This window comes from Mus musculus, chromosome 6 (assembly GCF_000001635.26).
Source record: "Mus musculus strain C57BL/6J chromosome 6, GRCm38.p6 C57BL/6J".
NCBI lineage: Eukaryota > Metazoa > Chordata > Mammalia > Rodentia > Muridae > Mus > Mus musculus.
In genome coordinates this window covers 111,055,318-111,077,039 of record NC_000072.6, presented here as the reverse complement: position 1 = coordinate 111,077,039, position 21,722 = coordinate 111,055,318, and the positions used below count along the sequence as shown (strand labels likewise).

Below are 21,722 nucleotides of genomic sequence, written 5' to 3'. Positions count from 1 at the left end.
GACTTAAGGAATTCTGCCAAAAGTGTGCCCAAAAATTTGAGTTTAAGATTATTGACTTAAGAACCTGAGGGAAACGGGATATGTCTGTAATGTCAATAATAATGAGAGAATACTAAAACTAACTAAATAATGAAAAAAAAAACTAAAAGAAACAATATTATATTAACTTTAGGTTACAACTATTACAACAATAACAACAACAACAAAACATTACATCATAGCACCAAAAGGAAATAAGTAATTGATTCTGCAGTTAGGGGTTCACATACACAAAATAATGTAAACACTAATTTTCATACAATAAATAGAAATGTGGCATAAGGATTTGGGGACCTTAGAAGGGATTTAATGATTTAAATCATCTTGGATATGAATAAGTACCACTGCAGGGAATCAATGATTCTAACCTTGCCTATCTGCCCATTATGCATGTAGACCCAGAGAAGATTAATGAGTTGCCATTTTTTGTTTGTTTGTTTGTGATAACACCATTTTTATGCATATGCATGAACTACTGAAGCCTTGGTTTCCTTTTCTTTCTTTGGTTTAATTTTTTATTAGATATTTTCTTCATTTACATTTCAAATGCTATCCCAAAAGTCCCCTATACCCTCCTCCCACCCTGCTCCCCTACCTACTCCCTCCCACTCCTTGGCATTGGTGTTGCCCTGTACTGGGTCATATAAAGTTTGCAAGATGAAGGGGTCTCTCTTCACAATGATGGATATTAGTCCCCTATCAGATTTAAAATTGGTAAAAATTCTTTCCCAGTCTGTTGGTGGCCTTTTTGTCTTATTGAGGTTCTTTTATTGTGGAGAATAGTTTTTGCTATACTAGGTCTTTTTGTTATTCCAGATGAATTTGCAAATTGCGCTTTCTAACTCAGTGAAGAATTGAGTTGGAATTTTGATGGGGATTGCATTGAATCTGTAGATTGCTTTTGGCAAGATAGCCATTTTTTACTATATTAAGCCTGCCAATCCATGAGCATGGGAGATCTTTCCATCTTCTGAGATCTTCTTCAATTTCTTTTTGCAGAGATGTGAAGTTCTTATCATACAGATCTTTCACTTCCTTAGTTAGAGTCACACCAAGGTATTTTATATTTTTTGTGACTATTGTGAAGGATGTTTTTTCCCTAATTTCTTTCTCAGCCTGTTTATCCTTTTTGTAGAGAAAGGCCACTGATTTGTTTGAGTTACTTTTATATCCAGCTACTTCACTGAAGCTGTTTATCAGATTTAGGAGTCCTCTGGTGGAATTTTTAGGGTCACTTATATATACTATCATATCATCTGCAAATAGTGATATTTTGACTTTGTCCTTTCCAATTTGCATCCCCTTGATCTCCTTTTGTTGTCGAATTGCTCTGGTTAGGATTTCAAGTACTGTATAGAATAGGTAGGGAGAAAGTGGGCAGCCTTGTCTAGTCCCTGATTTTTGTGGGATTGCTTCCAGCTTCTCTCCATTTACTTTGATGTTGGCTACTGGTTTGCTGTTGATTGCTTGTATTATATTTAGGTATGGGTCATGAATTCCTGATCTTTCCATGACTTTTATCATGAAGGAGTGTTGGATTTTGTCAAAGGCTTTCTGAGTATCTAATGAGATGATCATGTGGTTTTTGTCTTTGAGCTTGTTTATATAGTGGATTACATTAATGGATTTCCATATATTAAACCATTCCTTCATTCCTGGGATAAAGCCTACTTGATTATGATGGATGATCCTTTTGATGTGTTCTTGGATTCGGTTTGCAAGGATTTTATTGAGTATTTTTTGCATCGATATTCATAAGGGAAACTGGTCTGAAGTTCTGTTCTTTTTTGGGTCTTTGTGTGGTTTAGGTATCAGAATAATTGTGGCTTCATACAATGAAATGGTAGAGTATGTTCTGTTTTTTTTTTTTTTTTTTTTTGTGGAAAAGTTTGAGAAGAATTGGAATTAGGTCTTCTCTGAAGGTATGATAGAACTCTGCACTAAACCCATCTGGTCCTGGGCTTTTTTTTGGTGGGGAGACTATTAAAAAAATGCTTCTATTTCTTTAGGGAAAATGGGATTATTAAGATTGTTAATTTGATCCTGATTTAACTTTGGTACCTGGTATCTATCTGTCTAGGAAGTTGTCCGTTTCATCCAGGTTTTCCAGTTTTGTTGAGTATAGCCTTTTGTAGTAGGATCTGATGACGTTTTGGATTTCCTCAGGTTCTGTTATTATGTCTCCTTTTTCATTTCTGATTTTGTAAATTAGGTTGCTGTCTCTGTGCCCCTTAGTTAGACTGGCTAAGGGTTTATCTATCTTGTTGATGTTCTCAAAGAACCAGCTCCTAGTTTGGTTGATTCTTTGAGTAGTTTTTTTTTTGTTTCCACTTGGTTGATTTCAGCCCTGAGTTTGATTATTTTGTGCTATCTACTCCTCTTGGGTGAATTTGCTTCCTTTCATTTTAGAGCTTCTAGGTGTGCTGTCAGACTGCTAGTGTCTGCTCTCTCTAGGTTCTTTGTGGAGGTACTCAGGACTATGAATTTTCCTCTTAGGACTGTTTTCATTGTGTCCCATAAGTTTGGGTATGTTGTGGCTTCATTTTCATTAAACTCTAAAAAGTCTTTAATTTCTTTCTTTATTTCTTCCTTGACCAAGGTATCATTGAGTAGAGTGTTGTTCAGTTTCCACGTGAAAGTTGGTTTTCTATTATTTATGCTGTTATTGAAGATCAGCCTTAGTTCATGGTGATCTGATAGAATACATGGGATAATTTCAATATTTTTGTATGTGTTAAGTCCTGTTTTGTGACTGATTACATGGCCAATTTTGGAGGACGTGCCATGAGGTGCTGAGAAGAAGTATATCCTTTTGTTTTAGGATAAAATGTTCTGTAGATATCTGTTAAATCCATTTTTTCATAACTTCTTTTAGTGTCCATGTGTCTCTGTTTAGTTTAATTTTCCAGAATCTGTCCATTGGTGAGAGTGGGGTGTTGAAGTCTCCCACTATTATTGTGCGAGGTACAATGTGTGTTTTGAGCTTTACTAAAGTTTCTTTAATGAATGTGGCTGCCCTTGTATTTGGAGAATAGATATTCAGAATTGAGAGTTCATCGTGGTAGATTTTACCTTTGATAAGTATGAAGTGCCCCTCCTTGTCTTTTTTGATAACTTTGGGTTGGAAGTCAATTTTATTCGATATAAGAATGGCTACTCCAGCTTATTTCTTCGGACCATTTGCTTGGAAAATTGTTTTCCAGCCTTTCACTCTTAGGTAGTGTCTGTCTTTGTCCCTGAGGTGGGTTTCCTACAAGCAGCAAAATGTTGGGTTCGGTTTGTATAGCCAGTCTATTAGTCTATGTCTTTTTATTGGGGAATTGAGTACATTGATGTTAAGAGAAATCAAAGAAAAGTAATTGTTGCTTCCTGTCATTTTTGTTGTTAAATTTGGGATTTCTGTTCTTGTGGCTGTCTTCTTTTAGTTTTGTTGAAGGATTACTTTCTAGCTTTTTCTAGGGTGTAGTTTCCATTTTTGTGTTTGTGTTTTCCATTTATTATCTTTTGAAGGGTTGGATTCATGGAAAGATATTTTGTGAATTTGGTTTTGTCATAGAATACTTTGATTTCTCCATCTATAGTAATTGAGAGTTTTGCTGGGTATAATAGCCTGGGCTGGCCTTTGTGTTCTCTTAGTGTCTATATAACACCTGTCCAGGATCTTCTAGCTTTCATATTCTCTGGTGAGAAGTCTGGAGTAATTCTAATAGGCCTGCCTTTATATGTTACTTGATCTTTTCCCCTTACTGCTTTTAATAGTCTGTCTTTATTTAGTGGGTTTTTTGTTCTGATTATTATGGGTCGGGAGGAAATTCTTTTCTGATCCAGTCTATTTGGAGTTCTGTAGGCTTTTTGTATGTTCATGGGCATCTCTTTCTTTAGGGATAGGAAGTTTTCTTCTATAATTTTGTTGAAGATATTTGCTGGCCCTTTAAGTTGAAAATCTTCATTCTCATCAACTCCTATTATTTGTAGGTTTGGTCTTCTCATTGTGTCCTGGATTTCCTGGATGTTTTGAGTTAGGAAATTTTTACATTTTGCATTTTCTTTGATTGTTGTGTCCACTTTCTCTATGGAATCTTCTGCACCTGAGAGTCTCTCTTCCATCTCTTGTATTCTGTTGCTGATGCTCACATCTATGATTCCTGATTTCTTTTTTAGTGTTTTCAACTCCAGCATTGTCTTCCTTTGGGTTGTTTGTTTGTTTGCTTGTTTGTTTCTCCTTCCCTTTTTAAATCTTGGATGGTTTTGTCCAATTCCATCACTTGTTTGGTTGTGTTTTCCTGCAATTCTTTAAGGGATTTTTGTGTTTCCTCTTTAAGGACTTCTACCTGTTTAGCAGTGTTTTTCTGTAATTCTTTAATGACTTTTACCTGTTTAGCAGTGTTCTCCTGTAATTCTTTAAGGCCTTCTACCTGTTTAGCAGTGTCCTCCTATATTTTTTAAGTGAGTTATTAAGGCCCTTTCTAAAATCTTCTACCACCATCATGAGATATGATTTTAAATCCGAATCTTGCTTTTAGGGTGTGTTGGGGTATCCAGTACTCACAGTGGTGGGCATACTGGGTTCTAATGATGCCCAGTGTTCTTGATTTCTGTTAGTAAGATTCTTATGTTTGCCTTTCACCATCTGGTATTCTCTGGTGTTAGTGTTCTAGCTGTTTATGGATGGACCTTGTTACTTCTGTGATTCTGTTAGCCTCTGTCAGCACTCTTGGGAGTCCAACTCTCACCTGAGTCCCAGTGGTCAGAGCACTCTCTGCAGGAAAGCTCTCCTCTTACAGGTCAGGTGTCCAAAAGTCTGAAGCTCTGATACACCTGCTATGTCCTGGGGTCAGAGCCCTCCCTGTAGGCCAACTCTCCTCTGGCAAGGAAGGTGCTCAGGGGTCTGGGTCTCAGCTCTGCCTCTTGGCTGAGGATGAAGGCCTGAAAGGACCCTGACCAAGAAGCTCTGTTGCTTCTGTCGCCCATGTGCTCTCCAGTGATCCTGAGGTCCTGGGTGTGCTAGTGGTCCTACAGTGAGGAGAGTCCTCTGTGGCCCTCGACTCCCTAGGCTGGGTTCAAGTGTAAGATGGCAGGGCTTGCCCCAACTGGAAAGGATCCCAGCCTCTGGTAGGGTGGGATTCCTTTGTGCCTGTTCCTGCTGGCACAAGACCTTCCCGAGATTCCTTGGAGCTGATGTTGAGTTCCACTCAACCGTGATCCCTAGGTCCCGAGGCAAGGTGATACCTTAGAGGCCTCTGCTGGGTTCAGGCAGAAAATGACAGGGCTCACCTTGGTTTTCAAGAGTTACTTTCTTTTTGCTTGTTTGGTTTTAATTGGATATTTTCTTTATTTACATTTCAAATGTTTTCCCTTTTCCAGATATCCCCTTCAAATACCCTCTAGCCCCTACCCCCTGCCTCTATGAGGGTGATCTCACACCCACTCACTTCTGTCCTCCTGCCCTGGCATTTCCATATACTGGGGCACTAATACCCTCAGGCCCAAGGGCCTCTCCTCCCACTCAAGTCCAATAATGTCATCCTCTGCCATCTATGTGGCTAGTGACATGAGTTGCTCCATGTGTATTCTTTGGTTGGTGGCCCAGTCCCGGGGAGTTCCAGGGGTGGGGTGAGGGGGTGTTTGGCCTGTTGACACTGTTGCTCCCTCCATTGTGTTGCAAACCCCCTCAGCTCCTTCAGTCCTTTTTCCAACTCCCCTATAGTCGCCTAAGAGAACAGAGCAAGAGATTGTGGAGAGTAGGCTAGAAAGCAGATACTCTACACTAGAGTAATTTAGTGATGGTTTGTAAATGCACAGGGCTGGTGACAACGCTCCATGGACAAAGGTACTTGGCACGAAGCCTGAGAACTTGAGTCCTATTCTTTATATCCACAAGTTGGAAAGAAACAATCAACTCTCACACATGTTGTCCTTTGAACTCCACATGCTCATACATGTATATGAGTCTGGACATTCAGATACAATAATGTTAAAACTAATTAAATAAATATATATGTTTTCCAAAAATATATTAATTGGACTCTCCATAAAATACACTTAGGGCCGGGCATGGTGGCACAGGCCTTTAATTCCAGCACTCAGGAGGCAGAGGCAGGCAGATTTCTGAGTTCGAGGCCAGCCTGTTCTACAAAGTGAGTTCCAGACCAGCCAGGGCTATACAGAGAAACTCTATCTGGATAAATAAATAAATAAATAAATAAATAAATAAACTTAGTATATATGTCAAAAGCTATAGTAAAACGGGAAATTAATTTTTTAAATTATGAATATTTTCTTGATTTCTCTGTAATGAAACTGGCCAATATAGACATGTGCATGGATTTTGTGTATGTGTGTGTGTGTGCCTGTGTGTGACATAAGCAGTTTTATTAAACCACATATATGAGGAGATGATAATTTGATGCTAAAGAGTTTGGAGACAGTGATGACATCTGATACAGTGGAAATGTTAGAAGTAGCCAAACCAACAGGATGATACCAGATACATATGAACAAATGAGCACTTACTCAAAGTACAGACAGTGACTAAGTTTTAATCTGAATTACAAAATGTGCATGGAGCACTTGGGCAATCTCCACTCTGTGGGAGAAAGCTTGAGTGCATTTATAATGTTCTTGAAAATCTTAAACTGTATTTAATTAGAGGTTCTCGCTGAATGCCAAGGCACTGGGTTTTATAAGACATGGTTTTAATTACTACTTGTAATCATTTACTTAGAGTTTTAATTTTTTTCCACAGAATTGGGGAGGTAAAATTTACAGGATCATCTTATTCAAAAAACAAAAGCAACTCTTTCTTATTTTCTAAAGGATGTACAGTGGACATGTGTTAGTTTTATGTGGAGAGTAAAGTTGTGAAGACAGGTTTTGTTATCCCTTAAAATCCAAATTATCAATACCCATGACTGATTTAGCATTTAGCTTCCCTTCAATGCTGAGATATTAATGACATCTTATTGCTATTATCAAAGTATTTGAAGTTAATGTTGTAAGCAATGTCAAAATTTTTCCATCTTTGTTGTTTGAAAAAAGAATCAACATTGTGAGGATTTTGTAGTGTTCTGATGGTTCTGCCTTTAAGAATTCATTCTAGAAGAACCATATGCACTGCACTTTTAATCACTGTGCTCAGTAAACAAGATGCTAACATATAAATCTCAATACACAATAGTATTCAAAATAGAAATTGCATCAATTATAAAAAAACAATGTACATACTTTATGAGGGGATTGCATATTTTACCTAAAATTGTAAGTCATACACTATAGGTCAAAAGCATTATAATCTTAATCACAGAACCATCTTAAAAAATCAATGTAAATATACTTTGCCAATGTGTTACATATTAGTAAATATTTAAAGTAAGCAAAACAATGATGTATAAAATAGTTGACAAGACTATTAATAGCATCAGGGTGAAAACTGGAGCTCAAAGACCATTATAATGAAGACCAAACCTCAAAAGTAATTAAAAAGCAAAAAGGAATAAGGCACCCTAGGGCTGATGCAAACAGCATAGCATTAGGATGGAAACGATATGTTTAATGGGAATCCAAATCTTTCCCAGGAAGGGCATATATGAAAGAGAATCTCAGATAAACAAACACAGTGGTCAGTAATGCAATGACATTAGTAACAGACATTTGCAAGAAGCACACAGAATATGATGGTAGATCTGTATCAAACATGTATGTGGACAACTGTATATGTAGTATATGTGAGGTCAAAATAATAAAATCTGATTTGAGTTTTCACACTATTTTGGCCAAATACTTGCAACTCTAGCAATCAAAGAATGAGGCAGGAGAATGATAAGTGGCCAACTTGGATTATAAGCAAGGAAGAGAACAGGGCAAGGGAGAGAGAGAAGGAAAGGAAGGTGGAGAGGGAAAAGGCAGGGGGAGAGGGAGAGGGAAAAGAAGAGAGAAAAAGCAAATATTAAAAAAATACTAATCCTAAGTCTAGGGAATAAAATAGCTTTCACTTGTATCATTAAACACTGAACACTGGACTCAGCATTCCACCCATCCATTCAATGGTATTGATTGAGCATCAACTATTTTTTAGTTTCAGGACAGATAGTAAGGATAAAAACACCATTCAGAAATCATATGTTCATAATGGACAGTACCGACTTTTCTAAGCCATTGAACAAAGACAAGAAAAAAATGTGACTCCTCTGGCATGACACAAAAAATTAAAGTGTATGAGAAAAAAATTCCAGAAATAATCTGGTCAGAGAAATCTTCTTTCAAAATACACCAGAGTTGGTTGAAAGATCTTGGAAGGAGAGAACAGAAGCAGCCTCCAGGCCAGCAGTATGTACACCATGAAATGTTCAGAGGGAAATTAGACTACAGAGCCTTCTCATAGGACATCTTTAAAAGACTTCTATTTGATTCATGAGGAAACTGAGATGCAAAGAAAATGGGATCTAGGGGAAAAAGCAGTTTCAAGAGAAAGAGTTATCGATCGATCTATGCAGGGGAATAGTCTCAAGTTCAAATGCAATACATTCCCACATAATGATCAGGACTCAGCTGTGATCAAGACCTTCATAGTGGGATGCTGGTGAGATTCAGTGCTATTGGGTAGGACATGTAGAATGGGGAGTGGGAAGGAAGGCTGCTAAAAATGTCCTTGCAAAATCCTAAGGAAGAAGTTATCCTGAAATGCATTCTTCAATTTTACCCAATAAAAAATAATTCACCTTCAAATTAAATGACACTAAATTTTAAGATTCAAGATAAAGTTTTAAAACACAAATCTTACATACAAGGAAAGTATAAATTAGCAATCTTCAGATGGTTGTACTGATGGCCTTTATAAGGAAAAAAACAGATCTTTATCCTAGTACTTTCTAGAATCTGATTTACAAAATCTTATATCTAAACACAGAGCATGCAAAATGATGAATCTAGGATTAAATTGCAAAAGAGGACATTTAAAATGCTCTGTGCACTGTGGATATAATGTATTAGTCTGATATATTTACATATCACTTAGTATATTATGCATTATTATTACATATTTCCATATTTATAGTTCAGCACAGATAGCGCTGCACAGGAGGTTTTACGATGGTATTATGATTTATAGTGAAATGCTGTGATGAAAAATGTAATGGCCAATCCACAAGGGAAACCTGGATAAACTCTAGTACATAGGTAAAATGAAATTATGCATATAGATTTAAAAACTACACAGATCTACAGGCACTGAGAGTCAGAGCCTCTGGCGTGAAATGCTAAGGCAAGCTTGGTAAAGAGCAAACACATGAAGTATATCTACAGGCTACTTAAAATGAATCAGGAGCATTGTGCAGAATGTCTCTAGAATGACATACCAGAGACTGACAAGCTAGGACTCCTGCCACCCATAAAGGAGAACTTGTTAGCCAGGGCACAGGGTGCAAGACATTTTATTTGGAGGATTGAACACTGTTAGAAAAAAAAATGTTAGCCTTTTCAGCCAGGTTAAATTACTGCTACCTTTTAAAAAGATAAAAATAAAGATTCTAGATTGGGTTGTAATGTTCAGAAAAGAAAGCAGGGGCCATTTGCATTCTAGAAGAGATCTAGAGGACCGCTCTGTATGGTGAGGCTGCAAATGCAAGAGGCTAGGCCAAAAGCGAAGTTAAAAATGACAAGTTTGGAGCACAAGGAAATGAATAAATAGCATGTGGTTGCAGAATGTAGCGGTCCAACAGTTGGTGTCCTGCGTTTAAATTCTGAGCAACGAAGAAGGCAGAATAAAATGTCTTTTATACTAACAAACACAATTCTTGGAATAAAAACCTGTAATACTTAAATATGTTTTTAAAAATACAATCTTTTAAAGGTCTAGTGTGTTTTATTTCTACCAATAATTGAATATACTTGTTTGCAATCAAAATAAAACTAAAGACATCAAGGTGCTAATACTTCTGTAGCTGCCAAACTGTTTGGGGAAAGCAGACATGAAACAATTTACCACCTTGTTATTAGAGTTCTGTTCTGACTCTACTTCCCCTCTCCCCGCCAACATCTCTATCCTTCTGTCTTCTAAAGCTGTGGCATGCATAGGAACAAGGTTCACCAATCATCCTTACTTTATATCCTCATCGTTGGCAAAAATCACGACAGCCCTGGAGTTGGGGGTGTCCAAGAGCTGTTTGATAATTCTATCAAAGTCAATGGTCCTGTCTTTGCGTTCTTGGGGAATTCTCACGGACTGGGCAATGCAGAGTCCACCTGTTCAAGGAAAGAAAGCAGAGTGTCAATAAAGTTGCCACAGAAGTGTCAAAGGAGCAGGTGTGTGTGTGTGTGTGTGTGTGTGTGTGTGTGTGTGTGTAGGGGATGATAGTTAGTATGCTGAACTATCTTAGGGATGTCTGTGCTTCAAGAAGGCATAAGACAGCATGCTAATTTTTTTAACTATTTGTTCAAATCACACAGTAAAACACAACCTTATGCATTTTGAATGTGAACATTTCCCAGGAAAGCCAGTGGTCTTAACTTTGAGGAGGCAGGCAAAGGGTAGCAGAAAAAGTGTGTGAATGGATATCTTTACAATGCACGTTATATAATATATTAAAGTTATAGATACTGAAGCAGCAAGTTTTCATCTTTATGCCTCAGAGTTTTCTGAGCTTTGTATTCTCAGTTCTTTTTTCTAACACATGACTCTCAAATTTTAATGACCAGCTCCAAAGACATCAAATGAAAGTAAAGAAAGCAGTATGAACACCAGCTATTACAATCAAAACTTTGTAGATCACATACAATTTGTTCAGCCATTATTTCATATATTTCTTGCTATCTTCCTATAAACCATGAAATGGATTATAGTAGCTAGTGTTCCCTACTTTTTTTAATGAAAAGATTAGATAGAATATTTTACTCCATGCTTCTCAGAGTACTCATGATCTCAGTCAATCTTTATGAATGTCTTAGGGAGATGTGGGGGGGGGCAGGTAGTTTCCTGGACAATTGATAGACATCATCTTATTCCAACCCTTGCTAAGCCATCACTGCTGAATATAATATTTTACAAGTTATAGTTTTGAAACTTATAGACAGGCAAGTAAGGATAAACGTAGATAGTATGTTTATAGTAAAATTTACAAAGACCATCTCAGGGGTAGAAGACTTAAGTGGAAACAAGAAAAAAAGTTCTTTGTTCTTCATGTCATGCTTTGAGAAGATATCCAAAATGGACTTTCTTACAGAATAGGTTTCTGCAAACAGAGAAAACCATCAACTCTGATCCCAAATTAAGATTCCACTGAAATCTCATTTCAGTTTGTTATTTTACTGTTATGTTTAATAGCTTTCCCAGTTCATTCCTCAAGAGAAAACCTGTGATACATTTCAATGTTCAAATGTCCCAATACACCACAAACAGGCTATCCAACCTAGCTCACATTTCTAAAACCATAATGTATGACAAGAGTAGACAATCATTTCAAGTTCAACTCAAAGATTCATTAAAACAAACCATATCTGGGCCTTAAAGTAAAAGGAAATGAAAGCACACAAAAAATAATGCAAAATAAATTCTCAGAACTTAATGAAGTCATGAGAGTCATTAACAGAAGTCATGAGAAGATCCAAATATTTAAAACTTCAACAACAGACTTGTCAGTTTATCCATGGGTCAAATAGGAAGTGCCCAAACAATCAAACACTTTTAAAAAACTTTAAACTGGGGGCTGGTGAGATGGCTCAGTGGGTAAGAGCACCCGACTGTTCTTCCAAAGGTCCGGAGTTCAAATCCCAGCAATCACATGGTGGCTCACAACCATCTGTAACGAGATCTGTCGCCCTCTTCTGGAGTGTCTGAAGACAGCTACAGTGTACTTACATATAATCAATAAATAAATCTTTAAAAAAAAAAAAAAACTTTAAACTAATGTACATTGAAATTAATGGATAATAGCTGAAATTGTACTTAGATGGAAAGCATATTTATACAAGAAGAAGTCAGAAATAACGAATAGAAACAACCCATGTTCCCAAAGGGAATGCATGAATAACACATAGGAAGCAGAAATATGATCAAAATTAAATGGTCAATACATTTTGACATAGAGAAACATTAGAGAAGAAACAATACATGAATAAATATCATTGTCAAAAGGCATAATAAAATTGATAATTCTTAAGCTAAGAAAGAATTCTCAAAGAATGTATGAGAGATAAAATAGAAATATAATCGGGCATCTTATTCATTGATGTGATGGTCATTTATATCCTTTAACTCAGAAATACTGAGGAAATAGAAGATTCCTTTGAAATATACAAATTATGAATGTCGTGAACGTTGAATGTAAAATTATCATCTGAATAATCCTAGATCATTTGCATGCTCCCATATAAGTTATAAATACCAATTTGTAAAACTTTCAAGACCTTCAGAAAAAAAAGGATACAAGCTCAAATGGTTTCACTGATGAATCAAAAAAAAAAAAAAACTTGTAGTATAATATGAATCTATCTGCATAAAATGCTTCAGTAGCCAGGAGATTAATATTTAACTCATTATATGAGGCTGGAATCATAAAATGCTACCAGAATCTGTTGAAACCTGTGCCAACATTTTAAAGCGCACGAAGACACTTCATGTAGACGGGTTTCAGACTGATGTGAATGTTAGATGGCATGGACAGTCGGTCTGAGGTGCTGACACTGTTTTAAACGTCATTAAATTTCAATTACCACCTCAGAAAGCATCATGGAACCATACTGTGAAGAGCAGTATGCTCACATGCTATCATAATCTTAAGAAGAGAAAACTAGCTGTAAGTCTGGGTCTATAGAATGATGAATTTGATCCCTATGAGTGACATGAAGTGGGAGGGCAACTGTCCCAGTCAAAACAGATGCTCTGGGAGGGCAGAAAAGCCAAGGTCTTTTTTCACTGTCTAGGACATCTTTATTCTGCCTCTAAATCTCTGATCTGTATGAATGCCTAAAACTAGCTTGCCACTTCTATAGCAGGAGAAACCACAAGGGTTCAAGCAGAGTACAGCTGCTCCATTGGCCTTCTTTTGTTCTTCCCCCATTACCACTTATATGGCTTTGAGTTAAGTATCAGAGGTTAACCCTTTTCTGAAGTCTTAATAAGTTTGTGCCAAAATCTAAAGGCAAATTCCAAAATTAAACATAAAGAGTGAAACAAGGTTAATTGAGAGGCTTGGTCAGACTTTGCTCTTAGAGATAAAGATCTGAGCTCAACTTTCTTTATTTGGTGTGAGTAGGGGGAGAACTAAGTTCAAGTAGTTGATTTGCCTCATGGCCTTTATAACCAAAGGAAAAATGCTATATCCATTTAGGGGTTAGATTAAGGGGTATAGAATTCAACATATTGCCTATAATCATAGAGCTATAATTGGGTGTAAATTATTTAAGTGATTGATCAGTCTTATTAGGTGAATGTGTATGAATTGTGCTGAATGAGGACTGATTTTTCTTAAGTTTAAGTATCAGAAAAATGCTTAAAAGGATATATATATATATATATATATATATATATATATATATATATATATATATATATATGGTGTGATTATATATATGTATATATAGTGTGTGATTTTATATATATAATCAAAAGTCCACCAGCAAAGAAAGATGCATAGGGCCATCAAAGAAAAAAGTCAGTCTTCAACAATTAGTGCAAAAATCAGCTATATATGGATTAAATATCAACAAGTATCTATTATTCTTCCTAAAACTTTTTTTGCATAGAAGTTGGACAAGAGTATATAACCTATGCTGGAAAACTTAAAAGAAAAATAAATGATTACTGTGTGACTTGGAGTTTAGTGATCAGGAATTAGATCTAGAAAAATCAAATCAAATCAAATCAAATCAAATCAAATCAAATCAAATCCAGAATCTGCAGAAGAAAAAGAACTGATGAATTGGACTTTATGCAAACTTAGAACATTTGTTCCATAAAAACAAATGAGAGCTGGGCAGTGGTGGCTCACACCTTCAATCCCAGCACTTGGGAGGCAGAGGCAGGTGCATTACTGAGTTAGAGGCCAGCTTGGTCTACAGAGTGAGTTCCAGGACAGCCAGGGCTACACAGAGAAACCCTGTCTCAAAAAAACAAAAACAAAACAAAAACAAAAAACAACCCCCCCCCCAGAAAAAAGAAAGAAAGAAAGAAAGAAACAAAAAAAAGAAAGAGAGAGAGAGAGAGAGAGAGAGAGAGAGAGAGAGAGAGAGAGAGAGAGAGAGAAACAAACAAACAACCAAACAAACAACCAAACAAACAAATGAGAAGATAATAACACAGGTTAGAGACCAGGATGCGGATGCAGTCACACACCTGGTAATTGCCTTTTCTATAGAATAATGCTTAAAGTAAGCAAACTACTAAGAGACACAAAAGTAAATGGGGCAAAATAATCCAAATTCAGATTTAGAATCATTTAGAAATGACACCTGAAGAGGTAAGTAACAGGAGATATAAGAGAAGTGTTAAATTTCTATCACATACTAAAACACAGCCATCAAAGTTGTTTAATTATAACAACTTCCTGTGAATATAAAGTTCTGGAGATGATTCAGAATGCAGAAAGATCTGCTCATTTCTAGTGGCACTGCGCAGTGGACCCTGTGCAATGGCTCAATCACGACAGAAAGTGGCTTGACACTCTGTCGATGTTAGCACAGTTTCCTTTTGGAGAAGCAGATTTTATCCTAGGCTTTTACAGAAATGAATTGCAACTTTATCTTGATAAAAGGGATATTCCTATGTAACTTTATCTGTAATTATCACCAATGAAAATATGTCAATTTTAACAGGAAAAGGGTTAGCAAACTGGTTAATATACAAGTCAGAACTCTCCTTAGCTACTAACAGGAGCCATTCCTTTATGCAAAAGGAATGAAACTGAGGTAGACTGCAATGGATGTAAGACAATGAAGTCGAAAGGCTCTACCCAGAGTCTTTCTCTGGAGAGAACACTGTGTAAAGTGAAAAGCCAAATAGGAAGACAAGTGGGAAACAGGGGTTCTCAGAGTGAGAGAGGTTCAACAAAACACCCCAGTACAAAAGAACTGCGTGGTGGCAGGCATAGTTTGTGTTGTTTGGAAAATGGCAAGGTGGGTATAAGCTAGAGGAGTCATATGCTCCTCCAAAGAACATACCATGAGAACTAACCATTACAGCATACGACCTTATATCCACTATGTGGAAGGATCGCTGCCAACTGTGGCAATGAGCCTTACTGTATTATGAATATATGAAGAACCTAAGGACATGTTGACCTGCATCAACTCTGAATAACAGTGTTTAATGAGAAATCCTTTGGCTAAGAATTGCATGGAAAATGGTATTCTCATTTGTAAACTTCCTCTTTGTGGGAATACCATTTTACAATCAATCTGAAGCTGCTTTCTATACTCGGTTGAACAAAGTAAGATAAAGTCAATAATGGAAGTTGGGATCATAGCTGCCAGAATAACTACACAGAAGCCATGAGACCTGCCACATAATAATATAGTTTGGATCCTTAAAATAAATACACATTTTAGAGAGGGAGAAAGGAGTGAGCTGCATGCATGTTTGTGCATATACATACATATGCTAGTGCTCTATTAAAGGTCTAAATTCAATGATATCTCTCAACTCACATATTTAGCTAGCATCCAGTTGTTGGTTTGGAGAAATCTTTCAACAACCTAAACAATGTCTCCCTTGGAAATGGATAACTCTATGACTATAGACTGGAACCCATATGACTTAGCCTGGGTCACCATTCAGTGTAAAGAAATAAGAAATGCATAAAAATAATGAATGAATAAAAATACTAGGTTGATATCAAATGCTTTTGGGTGCCAACATAAATAACCTTCCCCTGAGTAAAGTGAAGTCACTGGCAAGAACAAAATAAATAATGGTATCATTGAACTATTATTTACTGAACCAATTTCATGTGGCTACCAGTGCCAGAATGAGCAAGTGAATATACAAAAATGAATGGAACTTCTTTGTAGAATAATTCCAAATAGAAAGTACAAATGAAATAAGGGAGAGAAATCCCATCAATGAAACACTGCAATAGTGATTATTGCCTTTTGGTCATCTTGATAAGTGCTAGAGAGTCTGTAGGAACTCTATACTTTTCTGATAAATTATGATTATGATAAATATAACATTTATGTTACCTAAAAGCATCTACCCCTAAATGCAAAAAGTGCATATTAACTACCTGGTGACTTAACCCATTCCTTCAACATTTTTGATAATTTTCCTTTGATGAGGTAGATATAAACTATTCAGCCTTTGAACACAGATGCTATGAACTGAATCTGTGTATCTCTTCAAATGTCTTTTGCTAACACCTCATGTCCAGACCCACAGCATTCAGTTCAGTTCTAAGGTGATGCTGCTGGTCTGGAAACAACACTGGATGAGTCTGCTACAGGCAAGGTAGAAGTAGATGCTGAGAAATACTCATTTGTGTGCCTCCACTTGAATTGTAGCTAACTGGAGGTGGCCGTTTTGTTATGTACTGATATTCCAGCCAAAGGTAGCTCTGAGGATGATGGCCTCAGAGAAGGAAAGGGATGGATGGGTCATTATGTTTTGTTATAGAGTGCACAATGATGCAGCAAGAGGACAACGGGGAAGATGTCTATGGGCAGTGGTCAACACTATCTCAGTGCTGTAATTCCTCCGTGTTTGGCAGGCATTATGCAGAGGCGGGAATGAAATGGTCTGTAAAGTGTCCTGGGGCTGCTGGAGAGAAGACATGGCTACTTTCCCACCTTCTCTGCAGGAGAAGGGGAAGCATTGGGATGGAAAGCCAGCTTCCCATCAGGATTCAAGTACAGCTGAATGATTAAGCAAATGAGAGCAAACTCCATTTGGCTATGTGATTAGCAGAGGGGGTAGTCCGCTCTCTCAATTGCTGCTCATCCAGTGCACACTGGAGCAATTGGTAAGTGGGGTTTCATGACTGCAGCATGGAGAAGCTCACCCCTTTTAAACTGAGAACTGCCCACAGGTGAGCCTAATCAAATACCTTAACAGAAGAGAGAAATGGGCTATTATCCTGGTAATGGGGACGAGCAAGTTCTTAAAGTTAAAATGTGAACAATGGAAGAAGATTAGTACAGGAAGGAAGGGAGGTGAGCATGCTGCTTTCATCTGCTCTTGGAAGGCATCAGTTGTGCCTGCTGATAAAGGAAAATCACCTCATTTGCATCAGATCCATAAGATAAGGCTTAAAGCTCACTAAGGCCGGTGGGGAGATAACTTCAACTCAAGCATTCAGATGAAGTGTGTTATGTCAGAGATAAACCACCTTCAAAGAGGAAATCTGTGTGCTGGTGGTCTACCAACAAAGTTATCCAGAATGGCCCTCCTATACACTCTTGATATTCAGGTATCATCAGGATTCTTCCTCCATAGTGAAGACTCAGCAATATAGTTATATGTTGCAGTAAATCTCCAAGCAAAATAAGCCCAGGCATTGGAACTCAATTAATTAAAACTCAATTAATATGAATTAATGAAAACTCAATTAATATGAATACAGGCCTAGATTGGGCAGATCTACCACTACGCTACCATCTTCCCCATCTATGAGACCCCTTATAACTTGCAGTTCTCCAGCCCACGTGCTTCTGCTCTGCTTTCCTTCCACCTCCTCCTCCATCCTCCATCCTCCTCTCTCTCTCCCTCTTTTCCTCCCAAAACCTTCAGCCCCACCTTTACCTCTTTTCCCCACCCAATCACCAGCTCTAGCATTTATTTATAAATTAAGGTGGGAAGAAGGTGTACAGGGAACCACCTGCGTGCTGACTCATTCCTTGTTCACAGCCCCTCAGAGGAGAACAGAATTAACATCAAATACAATTATTCCCAGGGCTATCTGCAACTTTCACCTCAATCAGGTATCCCACAGAATGCAAATTTGCTCTGTCTTTTTGGTATTTATTCTAGTCAGGTCTCCTCCAAGGGACTCAGCTTGCCCACTGTATGTGATGTCTCTGCTGCTCAGATACAAACTATAGTTGAAGAGATAGTTGTTAAGCAGCTTAAGAATCTAACTTTTTAAAACTATCGTTATTATGTTTTAATTTTATAAACACGCTGTGGGCATAGTGTATGTATGTGTACATCATGCAGGTGCCATAAAGGCCAGAAAGAGCATCGGATCCCCTTGATCTGGAGTTGCAGGTAGTTGTAACAGAGGCTCTGCTTATTTGGGCTCTGAAAACTTAACGTATATCTATTACAAGAACAGTACTTTTTGCTACAGAGCCATTAAAAGCACTTGTTGCTCTTTCAGAGGATCTGGTTTAAATTCCCAGCACTCACATTGCAGTTCTCAGTTGTCTATACCGCCAGTCCCAGAGGACCTGATACCCTCTTCTGGCCTTCATGAGCACTGCATGCATATGTTGGAGAGACATGTATATAGGTAAAACAGGCATTAAAAGAAAAACAAAACAAACAAACAAACAAAAAAAAACATAAAAAGAAGTTTAAATAGAGCCGCAGGTGTTTAGCTATATCTCTAGTTCCAAGATCTAACATTTAAAAGTATTTCTTTTTTCTGACTAAGTTTTTTTATGTATATGAGTACACTAAAGCTGTCTTCAGACACACCAGAAAAGGGCACTGGATTCCATTACAGATGGCCTTGAGCTACCATGCAGTTGCTGAGAACTGAACTCAGGACCTTTATGAAGAGCAATCAGTGCTCTTAACTGCTGAGCCCTCTCTCTAGCTCTGGCTAAGTTTTTAATCAAAGAACGCGGCAACATCTTAGTGAGTTCCCACTACTGTGGGAGAGGTATTCACAAACAATAGAATAAGGCTGCTCCATTCTAAAAATTACAAATGAAAAGTTAACATCACTGGGGGTTGAGAGATGTTTCAGTGATTAAGAGCTCTGGCTGATCTTCCTAAGGACCTGGATTCAATTCCCAGTGTTCTTGTGGTAACTCACAATCGTCTGTAAATTCAGTCTTAGGCTAGCTTCTGCCCTCTTCTGGTTGTCACAGGCACTGCATTCATGTGGTACATAGATATGCATTCTAGCAAAATACTCATCTACTTAAAATGAAAATAAATAAAATCTAAAAGAATTAGAAATAGTCATGTCACCGACAGAGCAACTTCATTCTTGCCACCTCAGTTTCTCATCTCTGACTGAGAAGATAATATTCGGTGGTTCATGGAGACAAGCTACTAAGATAATAAGGTGAATCTTTGTCGTCGGGATCAATCTCTCCTTCATTTGGAGCTGAACCCTAGCCGGTTGTCTTTGTCTGGTAGGATGCAATCTGTAACAGTAAGACACATTAGGAGCCAGAGCACAGCCTTCTTCCAATAAACTCTGTGGCTCTCCTGACTGATTATAGATTCACTCCCATCCAGAAGCTGAAGAGGAAACAATTTACAGTCAGCAGCTTGGTCCAGGAAGAGCCTCTACTTGAGATGAGGCCTGTTACTTAGCTAAGCCAATTCAATTTAGCAAATACTGAGAGGATGCAGTGCAAGATTCTGTCGGAGTTTTCATCAGAAACAAAATATGTTAGTAAAAGTATCATCTGAATAGAAGGGGGCTCAGATCAAGGCCGATGAAGACAAACATTGATCTGAGTTAGGAGACTGGTTATAAGGTAATTTTCGAAATCAGATGTCATTTCATACAGCCTTGATTGATTAACATATTCAATAGCCACACTGTCCTTCTGTGAGGCAGAGGTGTTTTGAAGTTAAGTGCCTCCTTAGATTGCAGGCTGGTACTAGGATTTTCGTCTTTCAATAGCTTATGCTAAATCACTAAATATTGTCTTGCCCTCATAGATGATATGCCACAATGATAATTGAATATAGGAGCACAATGTATCTATTTTGTCTGAATTTAAACAGTCAGTTCTTGGAAGGACAATCCTTGAGACTTGGGATTTATGTAGGACTTATGCTGCTCTCAAAGCAAAGAAAACATACAAATCTTAAAATATCATGAAAATTACAAGATTGACTGGGGCCCTCCCAAAGGTTACATAAACAGTAACAGATTTTAGGAAAGTATTGATCTGCTTGCAAGTTATGGGAAGTGCTCCAGAGATGTATCTTTCCTGAGCTGTCACCTACCTAGGGTAGAGATTTTTGTTGTTGCTTTTGTTTTGGGGTTTTATTTGTTTGTTTAAGCATCCATGCTTCTATAGGTAACTCATCACACAAACTCCTGTAAGTCACTAAAAAAACCTCTGGCTTACTAGTTAAACTTGAGTGGAGTAATTTTCTTTGTCTGGCATCAGTGCCCCATCTAGATAAATAATAATTATTTTCATATTTCCTCAGAAAAATCATGAGACAAGAGGTTAAAATGGAGACTGTATTTGGTTAGAGGAACCAAAACCTAAATGGAAGAGGTAATCTGAGTTCTAACCTTTACATCTATGAAGAGGAAGAACTTGGGAGTTAAAGGCCAAAGTCATTGTGAATAAGACTACCCAGTTGTCATTTCTCTAATAACTTTGCCAAAGATCTGTGGTTTTGCTTAGAGTGGTGAGGTTTGCATTTTTAAGTAATAGCTTACCCCCAGTCATAGCAAAGTTATTAGCTGTGATTTTCTTCCAGCCTCATTCTGGTAGGAATGACTTATTGACAGTTGAAGGACAAATTTCAGGAATTACTTCAGGGGAGAGAAGTGGAGATTTTTGGTTGGTTTTGCTTTGTTTTGCTTTGTTTTGAAATGGGTGTAGAAGAAGGAGAGAACCTATCAGGGCCTTTTCTCCAGTGATGGGTAAATTTTGATCCATGGAGCCATTACTATGTTCTTGGCAGCATCAAAAATATAAGAAAAAGTATAAATACCAACCCATTAGACCGGTAAGTCAGAAAAAAAATGGAGAACCAGAGGTCTTGAGAAGACATCACTTAGATAAAGAGACAAGCTCAGGGGCTACCCACGTCCTGATATGGGACACCTTCCTGTGAATGTTGTCCTTAGTCAGTTCTCTGTGCTAAGAAATGAAGACAGTCAGCAGTGATCTTTGACTTCAGTGAATTCTTATCTGAATATAAAAGGAGAGAAAAGCCTTGAGTGTGAAAGATGTCAAAGAGAGCACAAAGAAAAAAGACACAGGGGGAGCTGTGTTCTGCAAGGAAGACCAGAAGAAATGAAGTCAGAGTCACCTTCATGGACTTGAGAACAAGATCATTAGGCAGCAGAAGGACACAGGAGGAACGGACGTGTAAGAAATAGAGAAAATTTTAGAGATAATGAATTTGGCAACAGAACACATTTCTGGGGAGACCTGACTGGGTTACTGATAGTTCTTAGATGCCAACCCTGAATCATCTTCAAGATACCTGTTTTTCTTCTTAGAATTGAGAACAAAACACCCATGGAAGGAGTTACAGAGACAAAGTTTGGAGCTGTGATGAAAAGATGGACCATCTAGAGACTGCCATATCCAGGGATCCATCCCATAATCAGCTTCCAAACATTGACACCATTGCATACACTAGCAAGATTTTGCTGAAAGGACCTAGATAGAGCTGTCTCTTGTGAGACTATGCCGGGGCCTAGCAAACACAGAAGTGGATGCTCACAGTCAGCTATTGGATGGATCACAGGGCCCCCAATGGAGGAGCTAGAGAAAGTACCCAAGGAGCTAAAGGGATCTGCAACCCTATAGGTGGAACAACT

General features: G+C 37.7%; 1 protein-coding gene across 14 annotated transcripts in view; it reads right to left on the bottom strand.

The window, feature by feature from the left end:
- Window positions 1-21,722, bottom strand: part of Grm7 (glutamate receptor, metabotropic 7) — a 921,882-nt gene that overhangs the window by 490,191 nt on the left and 409,969 nt on the right. For all 14 annotated transcript variants that reach the window (XR_003956139.1, XR_003956140.1, XR_003956142.1 and 11 more), the window contains exon 3: window positions 10,137-10,278. Coding sequence is in view for 8 of the 14 variants with exons in the window: in XM_006505296.2 (XP_006505359.1) it covers window positions 10,137-10,278 (142 nt within the window). In the remaining 6 variants the exon portion in view is untranslated. The remainder of the gene's footprint in view (window positions 1-10,136; window positions 10,279-21,722) is intronic.